The sequence below is a fragment of the Volvox carteri genome (assembly GCF_000143455.1).
Source record: "Volvox carteri f. nagariensis unplaced genomic scaffold VOLCAscaffold_40, whole genome shotgun sequence".
Classification (NCBI taxonomy): Eukaryota; Viridiplantae; Chlorophyta; class Chlorophyceae; order Chlamydomonadales; family Volvocaceae; genus Volvox; species Volvox carteri.
Genome location: NW_003307583.1, coordinates 511,739 through 531,960, shown reverse-complemented (window position 1 = coordinate 531,960; position 20,222 = coordinate 511,739). Strand labels below are relative to the sequence as shown.

General features: G+C 60.5%; 3 protein-coding genes across 3 annotated transcripts in view; 1 reads left to right on the top strand and 2 right to left on the bottom strand.

The window, feature by feature from the left end:
• Positions 1-854: 854 nt before the first annotated feature.
• On the bottom strand, positions 855-6,751 carry VOLCADRAFT_94881 (uncharacterized protein; the record flags this gene model as incomplete). The annotated part of the gene is made up of 14 exons (XM_002954011.1): positions 855-898; positions 1,320-1,517; positions 1,616-1,680; positions 1,844-1,857; positions 2,171-2,545; positions 2,748-3,007; positions 3,158-3,297; positions 3,864-4,030; positions 4,452-4,637; positions 4,915-4,942; positions 5,178-5,320; positions 5,640-5,722; positions 5,852-5,932; positions 6,739-6,751. The coding sequence occupies 14 exons, from the start codon at positions 6,749-6,751 to the stop codon at positions 855-857; spliced, it is 1,797 nt and encodes a 598-aa protein (XP_002954057.1).
• Positions 6,752-6,914: 163 nt separating this feature from the next.
• VOLCADRAFT_94880 (uncharacterized protein) lies at positions 6,915-17,318 on the top strand (the record flags this gene model as incomplete). The annotated part of the gene is made up of 9 exons (XM_002954093.1): positions 6,915-6,917; positions 6,997-7,084; positions 7,142-8,338; positions 9,594-9,818; positions 10,160-10,237; positions 10,461-14,433; positions 14,662-14,793; positions 16,320-16,420; positions 17,197-17,318. The coding sequence occupies 9 exons, from the start codon at positions 6,915-6,917 to the stop codon at positions 17,316-17,318; spliced, it is 5,919 nt and encodes a 1,972-aa protein (XP_002954139.1).
• Positions 17,319-18,537: 1,219 nt separating this feature from the next.
• VOLCADRAFT_94879 (uncharacterized protein) overlaps positions 18,538-20,222 on the bottom strand; it is a gene marked incomplete at both ends in the record, with an annotated part of 13,926 nt that continues 12,241 nt past the window's right edge. Inside the window, 3 exons of the mRNA XM_002954010.1 lie at positions 18,538-18,697; positions 19,216-19,427; positions 19,874-20,092. Coding sequence (XP_002954056.1) covers positions 18,538-18,697; positions 19,216-19,427; positions 19,874-20,092 — 591 coding nt within the window. The remainder of the gene's footprint in view (positions 18,698-19,215; positions 19,428-19,873; positions 20,093-20,222) is intronic.

Below are 20,222 nucleotides of genomic sequence, written 5' to 3'. Positions count from 1 at the left end.
TAGCTGTGGAGGGGGGCGCCAGCGGGTAGCACACGCCGTTAAGGTCGGTTCTGTGTGGCCTCTTGTGTTAGTTAAGTAATACTATATAGTGAGGACGGACTTGTAGTCGCAAAAAATGAACAGAAAATGAATCGAAAATGTGGTTGGGCATGGTTGGGTTGGATTGTGCTGCCGGCTGTTGCTGCTGCTGTCCCAGTTTGATTGCTGCTGCTGCTGCTGTTTTTGTTCTCGCGGCTTGGCCTTTCATCCTGTCACCCCGGCCGACATATCCTAAGAGCTTCATCAGTAGGAGAGGTACTTGCTTGGGGTGTTTAGATGTATTTCATATTAAGATCCCCTCTCCCCAGCAGCATATGCTGCTCAATGGTCTTTCCCGTCCTTTTTCTCCCCGCTCGGCCAGGGTTTTTTTTGAAGGTAAGATATATTTCTCCCGATTTCACGGACACACGTTACATCAAGGGCACGACTCGCATCTTTTTGCACCTACATTTAGAACTTGAAGTTGCCTCTTGCAGTTGTCGGCGCACCAACATGGGTCATCATGCTGCACACCACAACCCGGATCATAAAGGCCATCAGATCTTGCTTGGTCCACCACCATACCGGTATCACTTTTATCTTAACGGTTAAGTGAGGTTTGCATCCATCCCGCGAAGTGCCAGGGTTGAACTAGCGGACTCTTTAGACCTCCTGGACCAGCCTAGCGCTCCCCTGACTGAGCGAAATCCACAACAGCAGTGTATCGTCATATAATTGCTGGCGGCTGCGGCGGCGGTACATTCGCCAAACCGGTCTGGAACCAACCCCATACATGCAACGTGGAGATGTCGTCCAAAAAATTGTGATTGGCTGCCTTAGGCTGTCAATGTCCCCGTGGGGAGAAAAGAAGCCACAACGGCTGTGGGTGTGTGGCGCGGGGTGACAGGGAATGCAGGATGGTGGAAAATATAATGGCGGCCCCTCTGGGTGGCTGGTGGCAGGCAGGGGTTCCTGCTGCACATCCCCCCCATCGGTGACCTGACCAATAAACGGCGGTTCCCGCCGCACCCGCCGCGCCAGGGCGCCCTAAGAAACAACTCAACCTCTAAACCACAAAAGGACTTGAGCGCCTAACGACAGTCCCTGGCTGCCCGGGCGGACCTAAGCAACCCCCCCTTGATTTGGGTCACCCCCCTCTCCATTTTCCTACACACATTCACCCACCCAAGTACCCAACTTCCAACCCAACTTCCAAACCACCCAACTACCACCACCTTAACTCCCGTTACTGTTCCCCCGGCCCTGCACAAAGGCTGCCAACTCCCCGGGCACAACCCCACACCCCAACACCACATCCCACAGCACCATCTGCTTGTAGCTCCGAAACGTGGCTGACAGGCGCTGAGGCCCAGATAGCCGAAAGGCCGAGGTCACGAACGCATCCCTGCCCGCGGCCACCACCCCAATCTTCGCCTCCACCTCAGCCACTGCGTGCGGAAGTAAAACCCGAAGCAGCTTGCCTAAGGGCGGCACTGCACCTGGTGTGTTAGGGACAACAGGTTGTACGGCTTGCGACGTCTGCACTGTTGCTCCAGATGGCGGGGATGTTTCTACCGCTGGTGGGGGACGGCCGTACCGCGACTTGATACTGTTACTGCCGCCGCTACCGCCGTCGCCACCAGCAGGGGCAGGGAACCCGCCCTCGGCGGGTAGCCGGGTGGTAGCCGGGGCTGTAGCTGAATCTCCATTCCCAAACGGACCCATCGTCGCCATTGTCGGTATAGCCGTCGCAGCAGCCGTAGCAGTAGCAGTAGTAGCAACTACTGCAGCTGCTGCAGCCGCCTCTGGCAGCAAGTCCGCGAACCGGGGCAGCAAAGTCTGTGGCGCAGGTAAGGAGATGCAATCGGGGTGTGGGGTGGGACAAAAAACATATATAGAGAGAGAGGCAACAGCTAGATGTTGAATTTATCACCACCCCCACCTCCACCAGCACCGCCACCAGCATTTCATGCAGCAGCACCGCTTACTATCACCACCTAGCAACCATCCGCCTTCCGGGGCACATCACAGATGCACAGACATACGGACATACATAAGACGGTCACACCAGACGGTCCACGACGGTCACACCACAACCGCAATCGCCGCCACCACAACCGCCGCCGGGGGCCGTTACGACGCTAACGCCTACCTGCCAGTAGCCTCGCAGCTCGGCAGCCCAGTATCGGCCTTCATCGCTCTCGGGCTCCACATCGACCTCAGCCTCAGCAGTCGAAGGCGACGAGGCCACCGCCGCCGCCGCGACCCGTGGGTCCGCGTCCGCCAGTAACGCCGCCAGCTCCACCAGAAGCCCGCCGGCATCCGCAACAGCGGCGGTGGAAGGTCCCGTCATCGCCGCTGCAGCCGCTGATGATGGCAAAGACGCCGATGACGGCCCAGCTGACATGCTCCACAGTAGTTCCGCTGCACGGAGCGCCACAGCGCGCTCTGCTGCGGCCACATCTCCCCCTCTGACAGCCGTGAAGGCCCGCATCACTGCAGCGCTCACATGCCCGCCCGCGACCACCTGAGGTGTCCACACCGGGTGGGGGGTGGGGGGTGGAGGATGGAACTGAAAAGTGCGCTCGGCTTGCTGCCCGCCCCTCGCCCACACCACACCACACCACACACCACATCAACAACCTATGCAACGCAGATCTCACCGAGAGTCCACCTCCCGTCTCTTGCCTCTCAACCTCACGCACCCAGCCACGCACCCAGCTGCTCACCTTGATTTGGGCCAGCTGTCGCGCTACCTCGGGCGGCAGCACCTCACCCTCAACCCCGTGCTGCTGCTTCTGCGGCTGTAGCTGCTGTAGCTCCTCACTGAGCTGCTGCTGCCCGGCTTCCAGTGCGGCTAAATACAGCCGCTCAGCTGCTTCAGGGGCCAGCTGCAGCGCCCCGAGTCGCTCGTAGTGCCATTCAAGGGCGGCTTCCAGGTCAGGCCACAGCACCGCGTCGTCGTGCGGGTTGGCGCGGGGTACGAAACCTGCGTGACCCGTGGGTCGGTGGGTCAGCAGAGACACACGAGCGGAAGAGAGCCCAAAGTACAGAAGCACTTAGGGCAATGTGAGTACAATACCTCACAAATTCACACAACAGTTGCAATGTTGCCAGTTGGTGGTTGCCGGTTGCGCACCGTAATGAAGGAAGAAGTCATCGTTGGGTCTCTCCCCGTACGACAACAGTAGCTCCTGACCGGGGTGTATATCCCGGGTAGCACTAACCGCCATGGACCACCCGCCGGCTGAGGAACGATCAGGGGGTAGCAGGTCCCAACTGCAGAGCACAATCAAAACGGTTGGGAGGACGGAGAAACCCCCAGTTGGAGCCCGCACGTGGAGGAGATGAGACTCTCAAGCACACGGGTTGGATCAGGGCTTAGGAGAAGGAAAGAACCACCCGGGAAACAGACGTTAAATTACGCATATATAGCCTTAGGAAATTTAAACTGCTTTTGAAACGGAGGACTTTAGGCGCGATGAGACTCTCATCTGCAGACACGTGAACTGCCGAGCGGAGGGGGGACCCCGGGGGGTGGAGGCAGGCTGGGGTTGCGCCGGCGGGAGTCAATGAGAGAGCTTCACGGCAGATGAGTGGATAATGGTGCGTGCCATGTGCCTGTGTTTCGCGTCGGCATGTCAGCGTGGCTACGAAGGGGGAAGGGGGAAGGGAAGGGAAGGGAAGGGAAGCAGTGGACACCCCATCCCGGTTAGGAAGGAGGGGGGTAAAGGACCCGTAGGGCGAAAGGTCCGCGGGGGGGCGCTTTCCTCTTTCCCCTCTTTTCCCCACTAACCCACCACCCAGCCTTCCATCCGCCCCGATGCAACCACTGCGCCACCCACCGCACATTGTCCGTTGCCACCTCTCCCCCTCCGGGCCCCACCAGCCCCAGACTCCCCTGCGCTGCCGTATCCCCGCCGTGGTTGAGCATGTCGACCAGGGGAACCAGCATGCGCACTCCCACACCGCCCCCCGGGGCCGCGTTGGCGAAGGTGCGCGAGTGAACCACCTGAAGCCGCGGGGAGGGAAAGGACGACAGAGTGGGATCGAGAGGAGGAGAGGAGGAGAGGAGGAGAGGAGGAGAGGAGGAGAGGAGGAGAGGAGGAGAGGAGGAGAGGAGGAGAGGAGGAGAGGAGGAGAGGAGGAGAGGAGGAGAGGAGGAGAGGAGGAGAGGAGGAGAGGAGGAGAGGAGGAGAGGAGGAGAGGAGGAGAGGAGGAGAGGAGGAGAGGAGGAGAGGAGGAGAGGAGGAGAGGAGGAGAGGAGGAGGAAGTAGATAAAAGTTAAAGACACCAAAACCAGCGTGGCGTCCTCAAAATAAACAGGCATGTGAACAATCGAGAGCGACAGCAGGCAGCTCTGTATGTGAGTAGCAGGCCCCAACCCACCAATTCGTTACACCTTTTCCCGCCACACACACACACACACCCACCGACAGAGCCCAGCGGAACTCCCCCTCCCCCAGCCCCCCCCGAGCCTCATCACTGGTGGACTGGAAGGCGTCCGCCCTGAGCCAGTCAGCCGCGTGGAGGGCCTCCAGGGCGGGGGGGTAGCGGAGGGAAGTGAGATCCTCCCAGGAGTAGCACTCCAGGGGGGCGGGGACGTGGCGGGGGAGCACCTGCCGGGGGGAGGGAGGAAAGGGTGCGTGGTCGTGTGTAATGATGACGCGTGGGGGCCGGAGAAGCAAGGGCGCAGGGGTTTTCGCATTGGGTTTCAGAAGTTTTTCAGAAGTCTTGTGGGGTTGTAGGCATAGGGGGTGACACGGAGAGGTGGTTAAGGGGACATGATGGCATGGACAGAGACATGGGGAGTGTATGTGTGGTAATGGTGCCGTACCTTGATGTACGGCGCCCAGGGTGAGCGATCCCCTACTGCCCGGTGACGTAGCAGCTTACATGCAAGGCGGACGCTCCAGGGGGATCCCTGCCCCCGGGGTCACGGGTCGGTATGGTGGTTCGGGGAGGGGTGGGTTCCGGGGTGAGGTGAGGTGGAGAGAGCCGGGTTGGGGTGTCGTGTGCACGGCTCAATCCGATCCAAGCCACAACAAGTTCACCATGTAGTCAGGGGTTGCCACAGCTTCTCTCCCACCTAGCACGCACACCCGAACTCCCCAAGGCTGCTCCCCCCTCTCCTGCATCCCCCCGGCCCTACCACACACCTTAGAACACACACCGGCACAACCTCCCGCACACGTTTCCCCTTTACCTTGTACACTAGCTGGTTAGATTCCTCGTCTCCCGGGTGATCGGTTAGCGCTAGCCTGAGGGGCACCTCGAACACCACCTCCCCCGGGGAGATGACCTGGGGGCGCCCGGAAGGGGGGAAATCGCGGTTCGGTGGGAGACGGCGGTTTCGGGGGACCGAATGGGATGGAGATGTGTGGCGTACAGCAAATGTACTGCGTACGACAAACACGTCCCTACCCGTCCTTACGACATGACACGCCAGATAGCACAGCCATACTCGTCACGGCAGTACGATAGAATGATGAACAGGAGATGGAAAGAAGGCGCCGCTCAGCCCCCAAATGACGGTTTGTGCCCCAAATGACGGTCAGCACCCACACACACAAACGACACACGGCCACCCTATGAGCCCCCCCCCCGCCCGGCGCACACACCTCTTCGCACAACAGGCCCCGTTCTCCATTCTCAGTCTGGAACAGAGCCACCTTGCTACCCTCTTGGCCGATGCCCTTCACGCCTGAGTGCACCCCGTGGTGGAACACAACACAGCGGTTGGAGATCGGGGGGGGGGGAGGGAGGAGGGAATCATCATGCGGGATTCATGGGCTTGCGGCATCATGGTCTCTACCAACAGTACCATGCCTACCGTTCGAAACTAGCCAGGTCAAGAAACGCTGGAGGTCTAGCTCTTCGTTGGACGCGTCGGATTTTGACGACGACGAGGGAGCTGCTGGCGCATCGGCAGCAGCAGACAATGCGGTGCTTGCAGGGAATCCGTGGCGTTGCTTGCATTCAATTTTTCTGTGTGAGAATCTGTTTGCTGCAAATTGTACGGTCTTCGCACGTCTATTTGCTCTTGGAAATGGTCCGGATGCTTGCACGGGGACAACAAATCGGCGTTCAGAATCAGCGAGCAGTCGCCGAGTAAGCCGATAAGCCAGCGTTCCCTTCATTTTCGTAAACAAAGTGGGAAGTAATGCCGCTTTCCGCATGGTGTAATTGTAGTTGATGCGACGTTGCACGGCGAATCAACGGATAACGGCAACACAAAAATGACAAATGCAGGCTTGCAGGGCGTTAGGGCATAGGAATTCAATTTTTTACTTGGTGCCAAACAATGCAACATTTGAAGTTTTATTGTAAGCAGTGACTTTAGATTGTGCAGAGTAGATGTAAGCCCCAATGCCACCCGCAAGTAAGCAGCTCTTCGTGTTTTTGCTGCTAAGCTATGCTACTTGGAAGCACAAGCTTCTAAAATGTAAGTAAATATGTATTATCAGACGATAATGCTGCAATTCTTATGGCTTGAACGCCCAGGTCGCGTCATGACGGTTGCAACGGCCGTCGCCTCGTTCGGTCGTTAACAACACCTCGAACGCGCTCAAAGGTTATTAATGCAAAGATACATGTATACAGATTCTTTTTATCTTTTAATCGTTTGGAAAACCTTGCATAAAACCGGAGGAAACCACTTCTGCAAGCACTTCTGACTGAATGCGACACTGCAAGTTTTTCACTCTCCCTGTAACTAACCCTCATCCGCCATTCCCCTTTTTCCCTTAACTGCAACCTGCACCCCGTACTCCGCGCCCTGCAGATACCGCTGCCCAAACAATAGGGCCCCAAATTCGCAAGATACATACCTATGATTCCGGCGGCGTTACCTTCACGTACAATCCCTGGCCGATGCCGTACTCCGCCGCGTCACAATGGTGCCGTGCAACTGCCTCCTCCCTGGTATCCCCCGCCGACCTCCTCCGCCGCCCCGATGTCGGCCTTTGGCTCATACAGACTGCCATACATGGCAACAGCAATGGCAACCCCTGCCCTAGCGGAGCCCAAGCACGCGAGGCCGGCGGGACTGCCAACAGCACCACCGGTGCTGCGCCTCCGCCTCCGCCTCCGCCGCGCCCGCATCCGCACCCTCCCGCTCCAGAACCAAGCAATGCAATAGCGACTGGGGCCGTAGCAGTGATCACTTCGCGAGCTATTGCCACTGTAGACGACGTACCAGTCGTTGGGAATTCTCACCTCCACGACCTGCTGTATGCGAAACCGCCGCCGCCGCCGCCGCCGCCGGTGCCCGCAGGGCTACCGCCCGCAGCAGCTGACACGGTAGCGGCTCGCCCGCGCACGACCCCCACCCTGCTGATATGGGTTGGAAGTCTGCCGCCGTTGCGGAATTTCGCGCCGCCACCCGGCGCCAGCCCCCCATGCTCCCCAAGCTCAGGTGCTCTGCCAGCAGCAGCGGACGAGCTGCAGACGCGGGACGTTTGCTGCTCCTCCGGCGGCGGCGACGGCGGCGACGGCGGTATCCTGCCGGCGGCGGCGGTAGACAGGAAGCGGCAGCAGCGGCGACCCGGCGGCGGCGGCGGTGGCAAAGCAGCGGAACCTGATGTGGAGCCGTCGTCGGCAGTAGCGGAGGCAGCAGCAGCAGCCGCAACAGCACCAGCAGCGGCGGCGGCGGCGACGGACAGTGAGTCTGAGCAGCGAAGTGCGGAAGTCGTGAAGATGGAAGCAGAGACGGCGTGTCGAGTGGCGGCGCTTGTGCTTGGGGACGCCATGCCCCGCTGGACCAGCTTCTCATGCGATTATGATGCCAACGACGGCGATGACGGCGGCGGCAGCGGTGACGTGGCGGCGGCATTCCTATGTGCGACAACAGCGAACCATCCACTTGCTGCAGCTGACGGCGGAGGTGGAGGTGGAGGTGGAGCTGGGAGCGACGGCGTGGCGTTGCCGCCACTCGCGTTGTCAGCATCCGACCCGCCGGCGCAGGGCTTCACGATACGGCCATCACCGGGGCCGCCGCTGCCGCCGCCACCGTCGCAGACACCGCCGCCGGGCGGAGGGGAAACCGTCCAGGCAGAATCGAACCCCAACACCCCATGCACTTGCTACCCTGGCGAGCCTTTTGCGGGTGCGGCCGCATGTCCGGGGGCGGCGGCTGTCCCGGTAGGTGGTGCCGCCAGGCTGGAGGCGGAACCGACGGAGGAGCCGAAAAGGTCTGCCGCGATGTACGAGACGCTGACGCGGGCCCTTGTCGTGCTTCTGGTTGCCCTGGCTGCAGTACTGCTGACCATTGGGCACTGGGTTGCCGTACGGTTCTGGGTCAAGGATGTACGGGATGGAGGTGACGGCCGCCGGGCTGTGGAGCCCCAGCCCGCCGCGTGCACTGCCTTGGCTGGGATTGGTGGTAGTGGTGACGGGGCCGGCGGTGATGATACCGAAGGCAGCGGCGGCGGCGGCGGCAGCGGCACTGGTAGAGGCGACGGCGACGCCGCCGTCGCCGCTGGCGGCGGCGATGACCATGTTAGAGACGGGGCATGGCGAGTTGTTGTTGAGGTTGAAAATGAAGAGGTCGATTGTGGGGTGAAGCTGATTCTCAGCTCACGCAAAAAGGAGCCTGGGGAGGTGGTCATGGCTCCGGCCTGGCAGGATAAGCCGTTGGCGGTTGGTGGCGCAAGTGCTGGTGTGTCGGTTGAAATTCAGTTGTCGCCAACGACCTTTCCTGTTGCTATCACTTCTGTTGACCGTACTGGGAATGTTTATCCGACACAGGTGCCCTGGGAGGAGATTTGTGGTGCTGGTTTGGGGCCGAGTGAAGCAAAGTACGACAGTTGACGATAGACGGCAGACTTGAAGGCAACTCCCGTAACGTGATAGTTATTGGCTGCGTAAAAGCCAATGTGAATTTTCTGACAAAGGAATGCGATTTCGGGGTGGTTTAAAGTTCGAGAGGCGGTGAATGGCTTGTTTTCGATGGGGAGGGATCCGGGGGTTCCTGCACCTGTTCAGTCATTAGGTACTCATTGCCAACCTACCGACTTGGATTCAATGGCGGGGACTGGATTTCGTAAGGCCAGCAATATATAGCCCGAATTTAGGGTGCGGAAAGACTGTAACTAGTCGAAATTCTGGTGGCCGCGATGCCGTACTGTACAGCGCTGGACCCAGCCCTTCTGTTGTGTGTGTGAAAATTGAGCGGTGCACGATGTAAGAATTCTGATGGTGTTGTAACTAAATGCTTATGCCACTGAATTCCGTGATGAGGATAGCCTCCTATAAAGCGCATACGATATTGAGCCGGGCTTGCTTTGTAGTAGGCAACACTGACCCAGATTCACAACAAGTTTTTATATTTTTTTGATTAATGGTTCTGTGGTGAAGGGTGCAATATGGCGGCCGCAGGTTAGAATTGCATGGCAATTCCATCTCGGCTGGCGACAGCCTGCCCGCAGAGGCGCACGCACCAATCGCTTTGTGGATCTTCTTTCTCTGGGTATGCTTAATTGCTTGGCTGCGTGGTCGCATCAGATGTACTTGAATTTTGTGGTCCTTGCTTGCAGACGCGAACACAACAATGTGCCTGGTGCTCCCTTCTGCAGCAGCAACCCCTTGGTATGAGCACTGTAAAGCTATACCAGCGCTCTACGGAGCTGCTTTTGATCTGAAGTCCAAAGCTCACTTGCCTTATCCAATTTCTGCAGCCGACCTCTACGTCTCTGCAAGGGCTTGGGCCAGATTCTCTCCTATGCCTACGCACATCCCGAGAGGCGATTATGGACACATCTGCCGTCGCAACGCCGATGGGCAGAGCCACCCTGGGTCCGGTGAGTTGCACCACTCTCAGTCCCTCCTCAACCCTGCTCCCAGATAGCCCGCGCCCCAACCCACCTAGCAACGAGCTTTTACGTTCCCCTCTACATTCCCGCACTGGCCATACTACCAGCCCGAGTCCTCCGTCAACGTTGATAAGTGCGTGGAATGGAGCCGGAACGTCTCCAGCGGCTCAAGTCACCGCATGAGCGCCCCGTCCTCCGCATTAGTGACGGAGCCGCGTCCTCAGCCGCGAACGAATGGCACCGCCTACATATCGCCTCAGCAGCATTTTCTAGAACCACAAGAAGAAGCCGCTGACGTCGACGTCGACACGCGGCCCTTGCTGCTGCAGCTACAGCCACCCCCACGTCCTCCAACTGGCCGCTACGGCCCTCACCCTCCGAGGCCCGCGGCGGCCAGTTGCGTGCCGGTGGATCCGGGGCCCTTGGTTCCAGAATCCACAGGCTCACAGGATCCAGACGGATCCAACTCCACGCTTCTGTGGCCCCCAGCTTGGAGCATTCAACGCACTCCCGAACAGCAGTACCTGCCGCCGTGCCTCCCGTCGTCGTCGTCAGCGTCGTCGTCGTCAGCGGCAGCAGCAGCAGTGGCAACAACAGCCGCATTGTCGTCGTCGCCATCAACCTCCGCAGGTGCTACATGCCGGGGTGGAGCCCGAGGCAACGGCCATGGCCGCGGCTACAGCCGGGTCGGCCATGGCCGCAGCTACAGCCCTGGCGGCGGCGTTACCGCCGCCGCCGCCGCAGCAGCAGCTGGGGATTCCCGGCGTCACGATGCGCTAATGTCGCGCGTTCTTGCGGCCACCAATTGGTACGAACTCCGTGCCGTACTGATTACCGGCGGCGGCGGTGCTACCGACACTGCTGGGCTCGCTGCCAATCCCGACGCCGTGCTGACGGTACTGCGCCGGCTAGCCGCCGTCACGGCGTACGACATGCGGCCTCCGGAGTCGGCGGATCTGGGATCCTTCCTGGAGCGTTGGCTGGTGCAGCACTCGGGCGCTCTGCGGCTCATGGGACCAACACAGCTGAGCTTGTGTTTGCACTCGCTGGCGAAGCTCGCACGGGGGGCCTTGCCAGCGCCGCCGCCGGTCTGGACGGCGGCTTGGTTTGCGGCAGCGCAGCCGTACCTGCTGCAGTACAGCTTCCGGCCCAAGGACCTCAGCTTAAGCCTGTGGGCGCTGAGCCGCCTACAGGTACGGCTGCCGCCGGCGGCGCTGCAGGTGCTGCTGGCGGCGGCGGAGCCGCACTTCCCGAGGTTCAACGGCCAGGACATGTCGCTGGTGGCGCTGGCGCTGTCGACGCTGCAGGCGCGGAGTGGTAGCGGCGGCGGCGCCGCGGCGGCGGCGATGGCGGCAGCACCAACCTCGCTGCAGCTGCTGCTGCCTAGCGCACTGTGGCAGCAGCACTTTCTGGAGCGTTGCGCGGCGGTACTGCCGGAGTGCGGGCCCCAGGCGCTCGCCAATCTGCTTCATGGCGTCGTACGGTCGGGCATGGCGGTGCCGCGCTGGCTGCTGGGAGACGTGTGCGCTGCGCTGTACGGCAAGTTACCAGAATGCAACCCACAGGCGCTCGCCAATGTGCTGTCGGCGCTGGCGGCAGCCAGGTACCTTCCCGAGGACGAGGGCTGGGTGGAGCGGTTTCTGGCAGAGAGCGCGGCACGCATGACGTACGGCAATGCTAGCGGCCGGCTTGCCGCGGTCGAAGCGGCCACGGCTGGGATCGGAGCCGCGGCCTCAAGGGCTTCAGGCGGCAGTGGCGGCGGCGACGGCGGCCAGGTCTGTAACCTGGATGATCTGACGCACATCGCGGCGGCGGCGGCGCAACTGGCGCTGGCGCCGCCGCGATGGTGGGTCGCGCGGCTGTATGGCTCCATAGAGCTGGCCCTGCCGCGTGCCAGCCCTCGCCAGATCGCGCAGGCCCTGCATGCGGTGGCGCAATTGTACAGATCTGGAGCCGCGGTGGCAGCGTCGCCGGCGCCGCATCCGGCGGCGGAGCCGGCGGCCGCTGGCAGTGACGGCAGCGACCCGGCGGAGGGGGGTCTGGCGGCGGCCCCTTTGCCGCCGCCGCGCTCCCTGATTGCCGCCTGGCACCGCGCCGCCGCGGTGGCGCTATCGGGGTTCAATGTCATTGACGTGGCCCATAGCCTATGGGCGCTCGCCGCCTTGGGCGAGCGGCCGCCGCCAACGTGGCTGCAGCGCGTGCTGGTCACCTGCCGTAGCGGGCTTGCCGCCGCGCCACCAGGCGACTTGGCAGTGCTCGCCTGGTCGCTTTCGGCGCTGCGCTTTCGGCCAACGTGGTCGTACTTAGCGGACGTCGTAGACGCCAGCGAGCCTGCGCTGGCCGCCATGACGGGGCAGGATTATGCCATGTTGACGTCAGCGCTTGTTCGGCTGGGCTGCAGGCCGCGGCCGTCATGGAGTGCCGTACTGCTGGATGTGTTGTGGGGTAAGCTGGCGGAGCTGGAGGATAGGTCGTTGTCGCAGACCGTTTGGGCGTTATATCGGTTGCGGGTGCAACCGCCGCCGGAGTGGCTGGAAGCGCTGGCGACGGAGCTGCAGCGTCGCTGGGAGCATCGGCGGCGGCGGAGGCGGCCGTACCAGGCGGCAGAGGCGGCGGCGACGACGCTGACGGATGCGAAAGTAGTAGTAATAGGCGAAGAGTTGGGGTACAGTAGCGGTGGCGGCGGCGGAGAAGAGGTACGGCACATAGTCGTACTGTTGTGGGTCATGTCCATGTGGGTTGGCGTGGAGCGGCGGCGGTTGCGCATGGTTGGGGAGCTAAGGCCTAGAGCCCGTAGTGGACGCGTGCTGAACCCTGGTGTCGATGTTGCTGGGGGTGGCGGCGGCGGCGGCGATGGCGGTGTCGGTGCTGGCGGCGGCGGCAGGGTTGAAAACGCCATCGGGCAGCATCCACACGTGCACGTGCATGTGCAGCCGCAGTCACTCGTGGCGTCAGGGGGTGACGCCGTCAGGGTGCCGGAAGTGCCGCCATCTCCGTCATCGACACCGCCTCGGCAACTGGGGCTGGGGGCTCATCTTGCACTAACCGGGCGGCGGCGACAGTGGCGATGGCGGCAACCAAGCTGTCGCGTTACGGCGCGCATGCTGCGTAGGCGGCGGGCAGCAACGATCAAGTCAGCGGGTAGTAACTTGGTTGGCGCCCTCGGCGGCGACGTCCGTGCCGCCGCCGGTTTCCGCCGTCGCATCGCCGAGCAAGTGCTGGGCCCGGCCATGGATGCAACAGTGGCGGCGCTTGCTGCCGGGTGCGTCACATCCCAAGATGTGGCGCTGCTGCTGGCGGTGGTCCAGCGGCTGCCGTGCGCGTCGCGCTGCGCCGCGGCAACACGGCCAGCTTGGCGGCGGGCGTTACTGGCGGCAGTCGCGCGGCGAGTACACGACTTACCGCCGACGGGGTTCCTGAAGGTGCTCGGCGGCCTGGCGGCGCTCCGGCTGCCCCTGGAGCCGGATGTGGCGACGGCAGTCGCCGCCGCCGCCATGCCGCACCTAGCCGCGCCGCATCTCCCTGCACTGCACAAGGTGGCCTTGCTGGACCGGCTGTTCCGCTTGAGGGTGGTGTCGCCGCCGCCGCTGCCGTCAGCGGGCTCGCCGTGGGGTCCCGTGCTGGTGTTTGGCCTACGTGCCCTGAGGTGTGTCAGCGAGTCAGCGGAGCCGCTGTTGCGGCTACATGTTGAGATCATGAAGGGGCGGGTACGGCTGCGGAAGCTGGGGGCATCCGACGGTAGCGGCAGCGGTGCCGCCAGCGCTCAGGCCGCCATGGCATTGCGACGGCTTGGTGCCGCGAGGGCGAGCGGCATGGCGGCAGCGGCAGCTGGGAACAGCGACGCGGCGAGGCTATTGGCGGCGGCGACGGCGGACGTGCGTGCGGCCGTGGCCGCCGCCGCCGCCGCAAGCGGTGGTGCTGTTGATGTTCCTGTGGTGGCGGCGGCGACGGCAGGGCAGGAGGGCGACCACGACGACGACGACGGGGCTGACGGCGAGCATCAGCGGCGGCGGCAGCGGCGGCGGCTCAGTCACCGAGTGCCGCCGATTGGCGAGGAGCAGCGTGCGTGGATCTGGCGGCGTGCTCGCCGTACAGTAGCGGCGTACATGGCCGACAGATCACCGGTCCTGGTCATGCAGCTCGTCCAGATCGTGGCGGAACAGAGCCGCCAACTTGACGGTGCTGCCGCCGCCGCCGCAGCAGGACCAGCGGCGGTGCTGCCGCCAGGGAACGTCCCGCCGCCAGCACCAACGCCGCCGCCGCCGCTGCCGCCAGGGCGGTCCCATGTCCTCCTCAGCCATCTCGGTGGTCTTGACGTACAGCCGCTGCCGCCGCCATCACCCGCGCCGTATTCAGAGCTGCTGGCCATGCGCGAATCCCTCTTGTGGCTGGCAACGGCCACCGGTCACTGGTGGAGTGCGATGTTGCCCGTGCACAGGGGTCGGGCAGCGCGGGCATGGCGGCGAGTGCTCGGGTCGTTACAGCGGTCCGAGGGCGGCCGTAACGGCTACAACGGCGACTGCAACGGCGGCGCCAGCAACGGCGTTGAATTGGCGTTTCAGCTTCGGATACGGCTTCCTCCTGCCGTGGCTGCGCGCCGGAGGTCCGGCCGGGGCCGCGGGCGCGTGGTTCGGAGGAGGGGGCAGTCTCCGGGGGGAGAGCATGGCTTGTTAACAGCCCCTGCTGCGGCGACAGCGTCGGGCACGCTGTCATCGCCGTCATCGGCGGCGGCGTCAACCGCGCCGCTAGCTGTCGTCTCTTTTTAAAAGCTGTGGGTTGGGTGGGCTGCTCATAATGCCCTCGACGGCTCTTTCCCCGCTACCCCGTGCAGCCCATCGGGCGTTGGGTATCGGGGCATATGGAGCTGTATGGCCGTATGGGACGGGGGGTATGAGAGCAGAGCAGTGGGTCGTTGGTACGGCACTGCAGAGGAAGGTAGGGGGCAGCTGGTGCGGGGGTGCGGGTGAGGAGCCAAGTTGTCTGTAATTTCCAGAGGAGGCTCTTTCCCCCCCTCCTCGCCTCGCCTTTCCTTTCATCTCCTCTCCTCCCTGGAGTGGAGTGCAGTAGAGAACTCTCTTGCGGCAGCATCGTTGGTTAGATGCCGCTTGGTGTTACACCGCACTGCACTCTGCCGTACTGTACTGCACGGTTGGTTGGTTGGTTGGTGTGATGAACGGACATGAATAGGAGCACTCGAGTAGCGGACTTCTGTGAAGGCGGGGAGTGATCCCGGTAGTATAGGCAGCGCACGGTGTATTGGGGCCTTAACTGGGGTCTTTATATTGGGGTCTTAAAGCCCAGGTTAGGTGTTCTTATTGTTGTAGAAGAGCACAGTTGCACACATACACAGACACAGACACAGACAATAAAAGGCATACGCACACACAGACAACGGCCTGCCCGCATGCGGCATATATGTGGTAGCGCTCGTAACACGCAGTTTTTGGGCGAGGCCCCCCGGGGTTCAATGCTGTCAGTCAGTCAGTCAGTCAGTCAGCGTCGTGTCTCATAATGAACTCGCATGCCACGCTTAACTGAAAATTGCATTTAAAAGCTAAAGCTAAGTTCTCCATCGATCGCCGAAGAATTAATGCACAACTCACACTTCGCAACTCCAGTCCACCCATGCCAACTGCTCCACAAGACTGCCCAACTTCTAACAAGACCGCACATTTGATTAAAAACATACGCTGTACAGAGGCAAACTTTTAAATTTGGACCAAGTTCACAAACAGATTTAGCGGATACAATACTCGTCATTAAAGCAGCTATCATTAAATTGGCCTGGCAGGGACATTCCAACAGTCACAATTAGCCTGACAGGGACACGAATTGGCCTGGCAGGGACATTCCGACAGTCAGAATTGGCCTGTTCGGGGTGTCGAATTAGGGAAGCACAGGAATTGTGCGACTGGGGCAGTACAGTACAAAGAATTGCTCTCCCCGACCTTGTGTCCTACCCTCTAGTTACCCAACCGAAGCAACCGGCTGGGTTGTATAACCAACCGGTTGGTTACAGACCTTTTACGCCACCATGGGTTGCAGTGAGCGCGCACTCTGCTGTGCACGCTGCTTCTACTCATTTGCTGCTTTGATTGCTGTGTTGCTGCACACGGTTTTCTCGTGCTTTCCGTGGACTTTCTTGGAACAGCTATCCGCCACACTCCGCAACTCCAGCCCATCCATGCCAACTGCTCCAGCACTTCCCTCCTTGCCATCTGCTCCGTCCCATGCACATCTCATACATGTCCTATTTTCCAGTTCGGCTGGCAATGGGCTGGGTTCGCGCACTACCAGGAGGCTATAGATGCTCAGCCGTTCTTGTTGTGATGGAGGCGGCGCGCAATGCACTGTCCATGGGTATATGCCTTTGTGTATACATCAGGTTCATATATCACTCCAACACCGCCGGCCGCCGCACCCAGCCCTCGGAGCTATCCATAATGACGAGCGTTTAGCCCAAACACAACACCGTTCCTCCACTTGCAGCCCAGTGCCGTACAGCCTCGCCTGTGGAATCCTGCGGGGTGACTGGCTGCACCGGGGCCGAGCCCTTTTCAGCTTCACTATCCTAGCCTTGTCTTGCCACGGTTAGTGTGAACAGGTTGGACCAACTGAAGCGCATGATAATTTAACCCGCAGAGGACACAGCTAAAAGATCCTTAAAAAACATTACTTCGCCAAAAGCGCAAATCCACGCCTAATTGCGAATCGGGTGGTCCAAACGCAGATCCGGTGCAAGGTAACGACGAATACCTCGCGCGGGTTTTCAGGAGAATGGCTCCTCAGTGGTTGAAGAGGAGGGCGAGCCGCCGGACACATAGAATCCTGCATCGCTTCCCTTGCATGATCCTGCGACAGCAGCAAACCTCCTGTTACCTAATGTAATGACGATTTATTTTACAAATCCGCAGACCTTTTCCCGTAAACTCTCAACCCTCCTTGAGCTTCCCATTCCCCCAACAGAAAAGGCGAAAAAGCAAGAAAACGACCGAAAAGGTGTCCTCAGTCTCACTCAGCGATGTTGGCGACCGCCGGCCCCGGCTGGACACGGCCATGACCTCCCTCCTCTCATGACCTCCCTCCTCTCATGACATGACATGACATGACATGACATGACATGACATGACATGACATGACATGACATGACATTGTGTGTAGGATAACACAGTATGACATCAAGGGTAGCGCCGCAGAGGTGACACGTGCCGCACCTATCGGATCATCGCCGCCCCAACCCAACCCCGTCCTGCCGCCCATCCCCTCCAAACATCCGTGCGATATAAGCTCAAGTCTGAAATAAAAACATACACGGCATTCAGTGACCACATGCCGAGGGGTGTTGGTCCTTTCCCACATCCCCCAGGTGCCACCCCAGGACCACCCAGCACATTCCTGGTGACCACAGTATCCACATTTCGCTGCACCGGAGTGCAGAGAGTCTACCTGTGCGATTGCAAATCAAGGGTAGTGCTGCCGGCCGCATAATTTAATTAACCCCCAAACACGGCGAGTATCAAGGCGAGTGGGGCCCCGACGGGGAACCACGGCCCCAGCACCGCCGGACCGGACAGCACCAAGGAAAAAAAACAGAGACGCACACCTGCCGAGCACTTTTTCAGTTCCCCCCACTTTTCCGTGGGTACATCCCAACCTGCGACATAGCGTGACGTGGCGGTGGCCTTATTCGTAATAAAAAGCAGCCGCGCAGGTGTTTGATCCCTGAATATGCAGCAAATGACTGCTTGTAGTTATGAGTTGATACCAAAAAAAGGCGCGGGTGGCTGGTAATGCCGCCTTGCCGACAGACAAATAATCAAAAGGCCGCATTATCGACGTGTGTTCGCAGTCCGTTCATGTCCGCAACCACAACCTACATATGGCGGGCGCCGATTCGTCGTTCTTTTCCTCATGCGCTTTTCCTCATGCGCTTATGTCAAAAATTGTACACGTCATGCAACGACAGCTGCAATGTTACGCCTCCTAGGATTCAGCCAACGCCGTTCCGTTTCCTTGAAACCCCAACCGGCGGTAATAGTCTCAAGTGATCAACAATTTTCGCCACGAATCCATCCTGTTTCGCTGCTTTGGTTTAAACAACCTTTTGAGTAGTCCGCCTGCTAGAAAACCCCTAGCAGGTCAGTAACCCGGCGCGGTAAGTAACAGCAGTAGCAGTGGCTGCATCACCACCAACAGCAGCAGTAACAGCATCAGTAACAGCAGCACCAACATCATCATCAGCAACCAAACCCTGAGTCCGTCCCCCTTAAAATCCCAGCACAGTTTCACAAACGTTTGCAACGCCCACATACTCCACACAGATATATGATTTGCGCTCTCATAAAAAATGTAAATCTTCCTCATATTTTTGCATTCCAAGATTTTTCTTAATAGTTGCGCCACGCATTTTGACTGTTATGCGAAGCTCTCTTCAGCCGTGCGATAAGTTTTGCAAGTCTGCTCATGTCCCCGATGACACCGCAGGCTGCAAAAGCCGGGGAACCCCCCCCCGCGAGTAAGGACCCTCTGCTCCAGGAAAGGCACGAGCCCACCGCCAACCACCTGGCAACCTCCTCCAGGGTCCGCAGCCCCCGCCCTGACCACCCTGGGCCCGATAGCATGAGCCGCTGCGAGGGGGAGGGAGAGAGAGGGCTTTCCGATGCCGACGCCGTTCTGGCTAGCTTGCCGCGGAGGTGCCGCGGGGGGGTCACGGGCGTGGCCCACGGGCCGTGGGACTCGCAGAACCAAATTGCCCCAAACCAACAATCGCCGACCGCCATGCCGAGGCCGCTGCAGCCGCCTCTGCTGCAGCCTCTGCCTCTGTAGTGCTTGTGGAGGAACCTAGCGCCTCGGCTTGACCCGTACGACTGAGGGGAAGTGGGGGAAGGGGGGAAGGGGGCCGGGTCGGGGGTCGGAAGGTTAGGGGGCGGTGAGTCCGGAGGGATGGGCCAAGGGCGCGCAGCCCCCGAAATGTCCGCATGTGTACTGGGGGCATGTGGGGAAGTTGATAGGCCTGGCGCCATGAAGGCATATGAAGGCATGCAGACACGCGCAGTGCGAAAGGGGGTTGCTGATCAGCACCACATGTGCAGGGTGGGGTGGGGTGGGGTAGGGTGGGGTGGGGTGGGGTGGGGTGGGGCCACCAAGCAGGCAGGAAGATGGACACACGGCAGGGGGTTATGCACCGTCTAACGGCCATGAGCCGCCAACGGGACTGCCCGATCTTGTGCTTGTCAAGCCAAGTCGCCCTTTTCGGGTCACACAGTTGACGGCCTTGGAAAGAATGGACGTGTCCAGGCAGCACCCTCCCTCCCTCCCTCCCTTCCCGCACCTACACACGTAAATCCACACACGCGCATGTAAACCGCGCGAACCCAATGTATACCTCAGCTCCGAGTTGGGATGAGGAGACCGCACCACGTAGCTGATGGTCCGTTGCAGTGCATCCACCACTTTATCAAACGAGGGTCGGTCTCGCGGGTTTGGGGAGCAGCAAGCCTCGCCCAGGCGACGAAGCACCTTGTAGATGTTGTCAGGCCACTGAAGGAACAGCACACCGGTGGCCAAACCCACCAGCAAACGGCCCTGGCGGATACCCTGCGAGTGGGAGGGTAAACCGGGGACGTGGGTGGGTGACGAAGGGAAACACGCACTGCAGAAGAAGACGTGTGTGTGTATAGGTGCGCGTGTGCAAGAGGGGAAGACGACGACATAGGGGAATCACGGGGGGGGGCAGAGAAAGGGGGAGAAGGACGATCGCGAAAGCAAACCCGCAAAGTCCCAAGCAAGAGGGCAGAGGGAATGGCGGCAAAGGATAGCGTCACGGCACCGTGTCACGGGGATTTCCCGCATCCCCAGATCCTCATCATCACACCGTGGCCAATCAGGCAACACCCGCATCCGCAACCCTTGTCCCTCCTTTCTCTCCATCTCCACCACCACCCCACACACAAACAAAGCAACAAGACACACACCCACATACCGACATACATACATACCGACATACATACACACACGTATCTGACACAGCCCCTTGGTCCCACCTGGAATGGCTGCTTGCCCGTACACATGTGGTACAGCAAACAGCCGTACGAGTACACGTCGGATTTCTTGCTGGGTCCGGCCTCCGGCACCTCCGGCGCCAAGTACGCCAGAGCCCCCCAATGGATCTCCATTCCACCCCCCAGCGGGTCACCACCACCACCCAGCACACCCCCTCCGCTGTTGTGGTGTGCGGGCATCGCCAAACCAAAGTCGGCCACCTGTTGTGTATGTGTGTATGTATGTGTGTATGTATGTGCGTGCGTGCGGGAGAGGGGACAGATTCGGGCCGTGGGTCGGTTGGTTGAGCGGTGGGTTTGATATTGTTATGCGGCTTCGGTATCTTATATT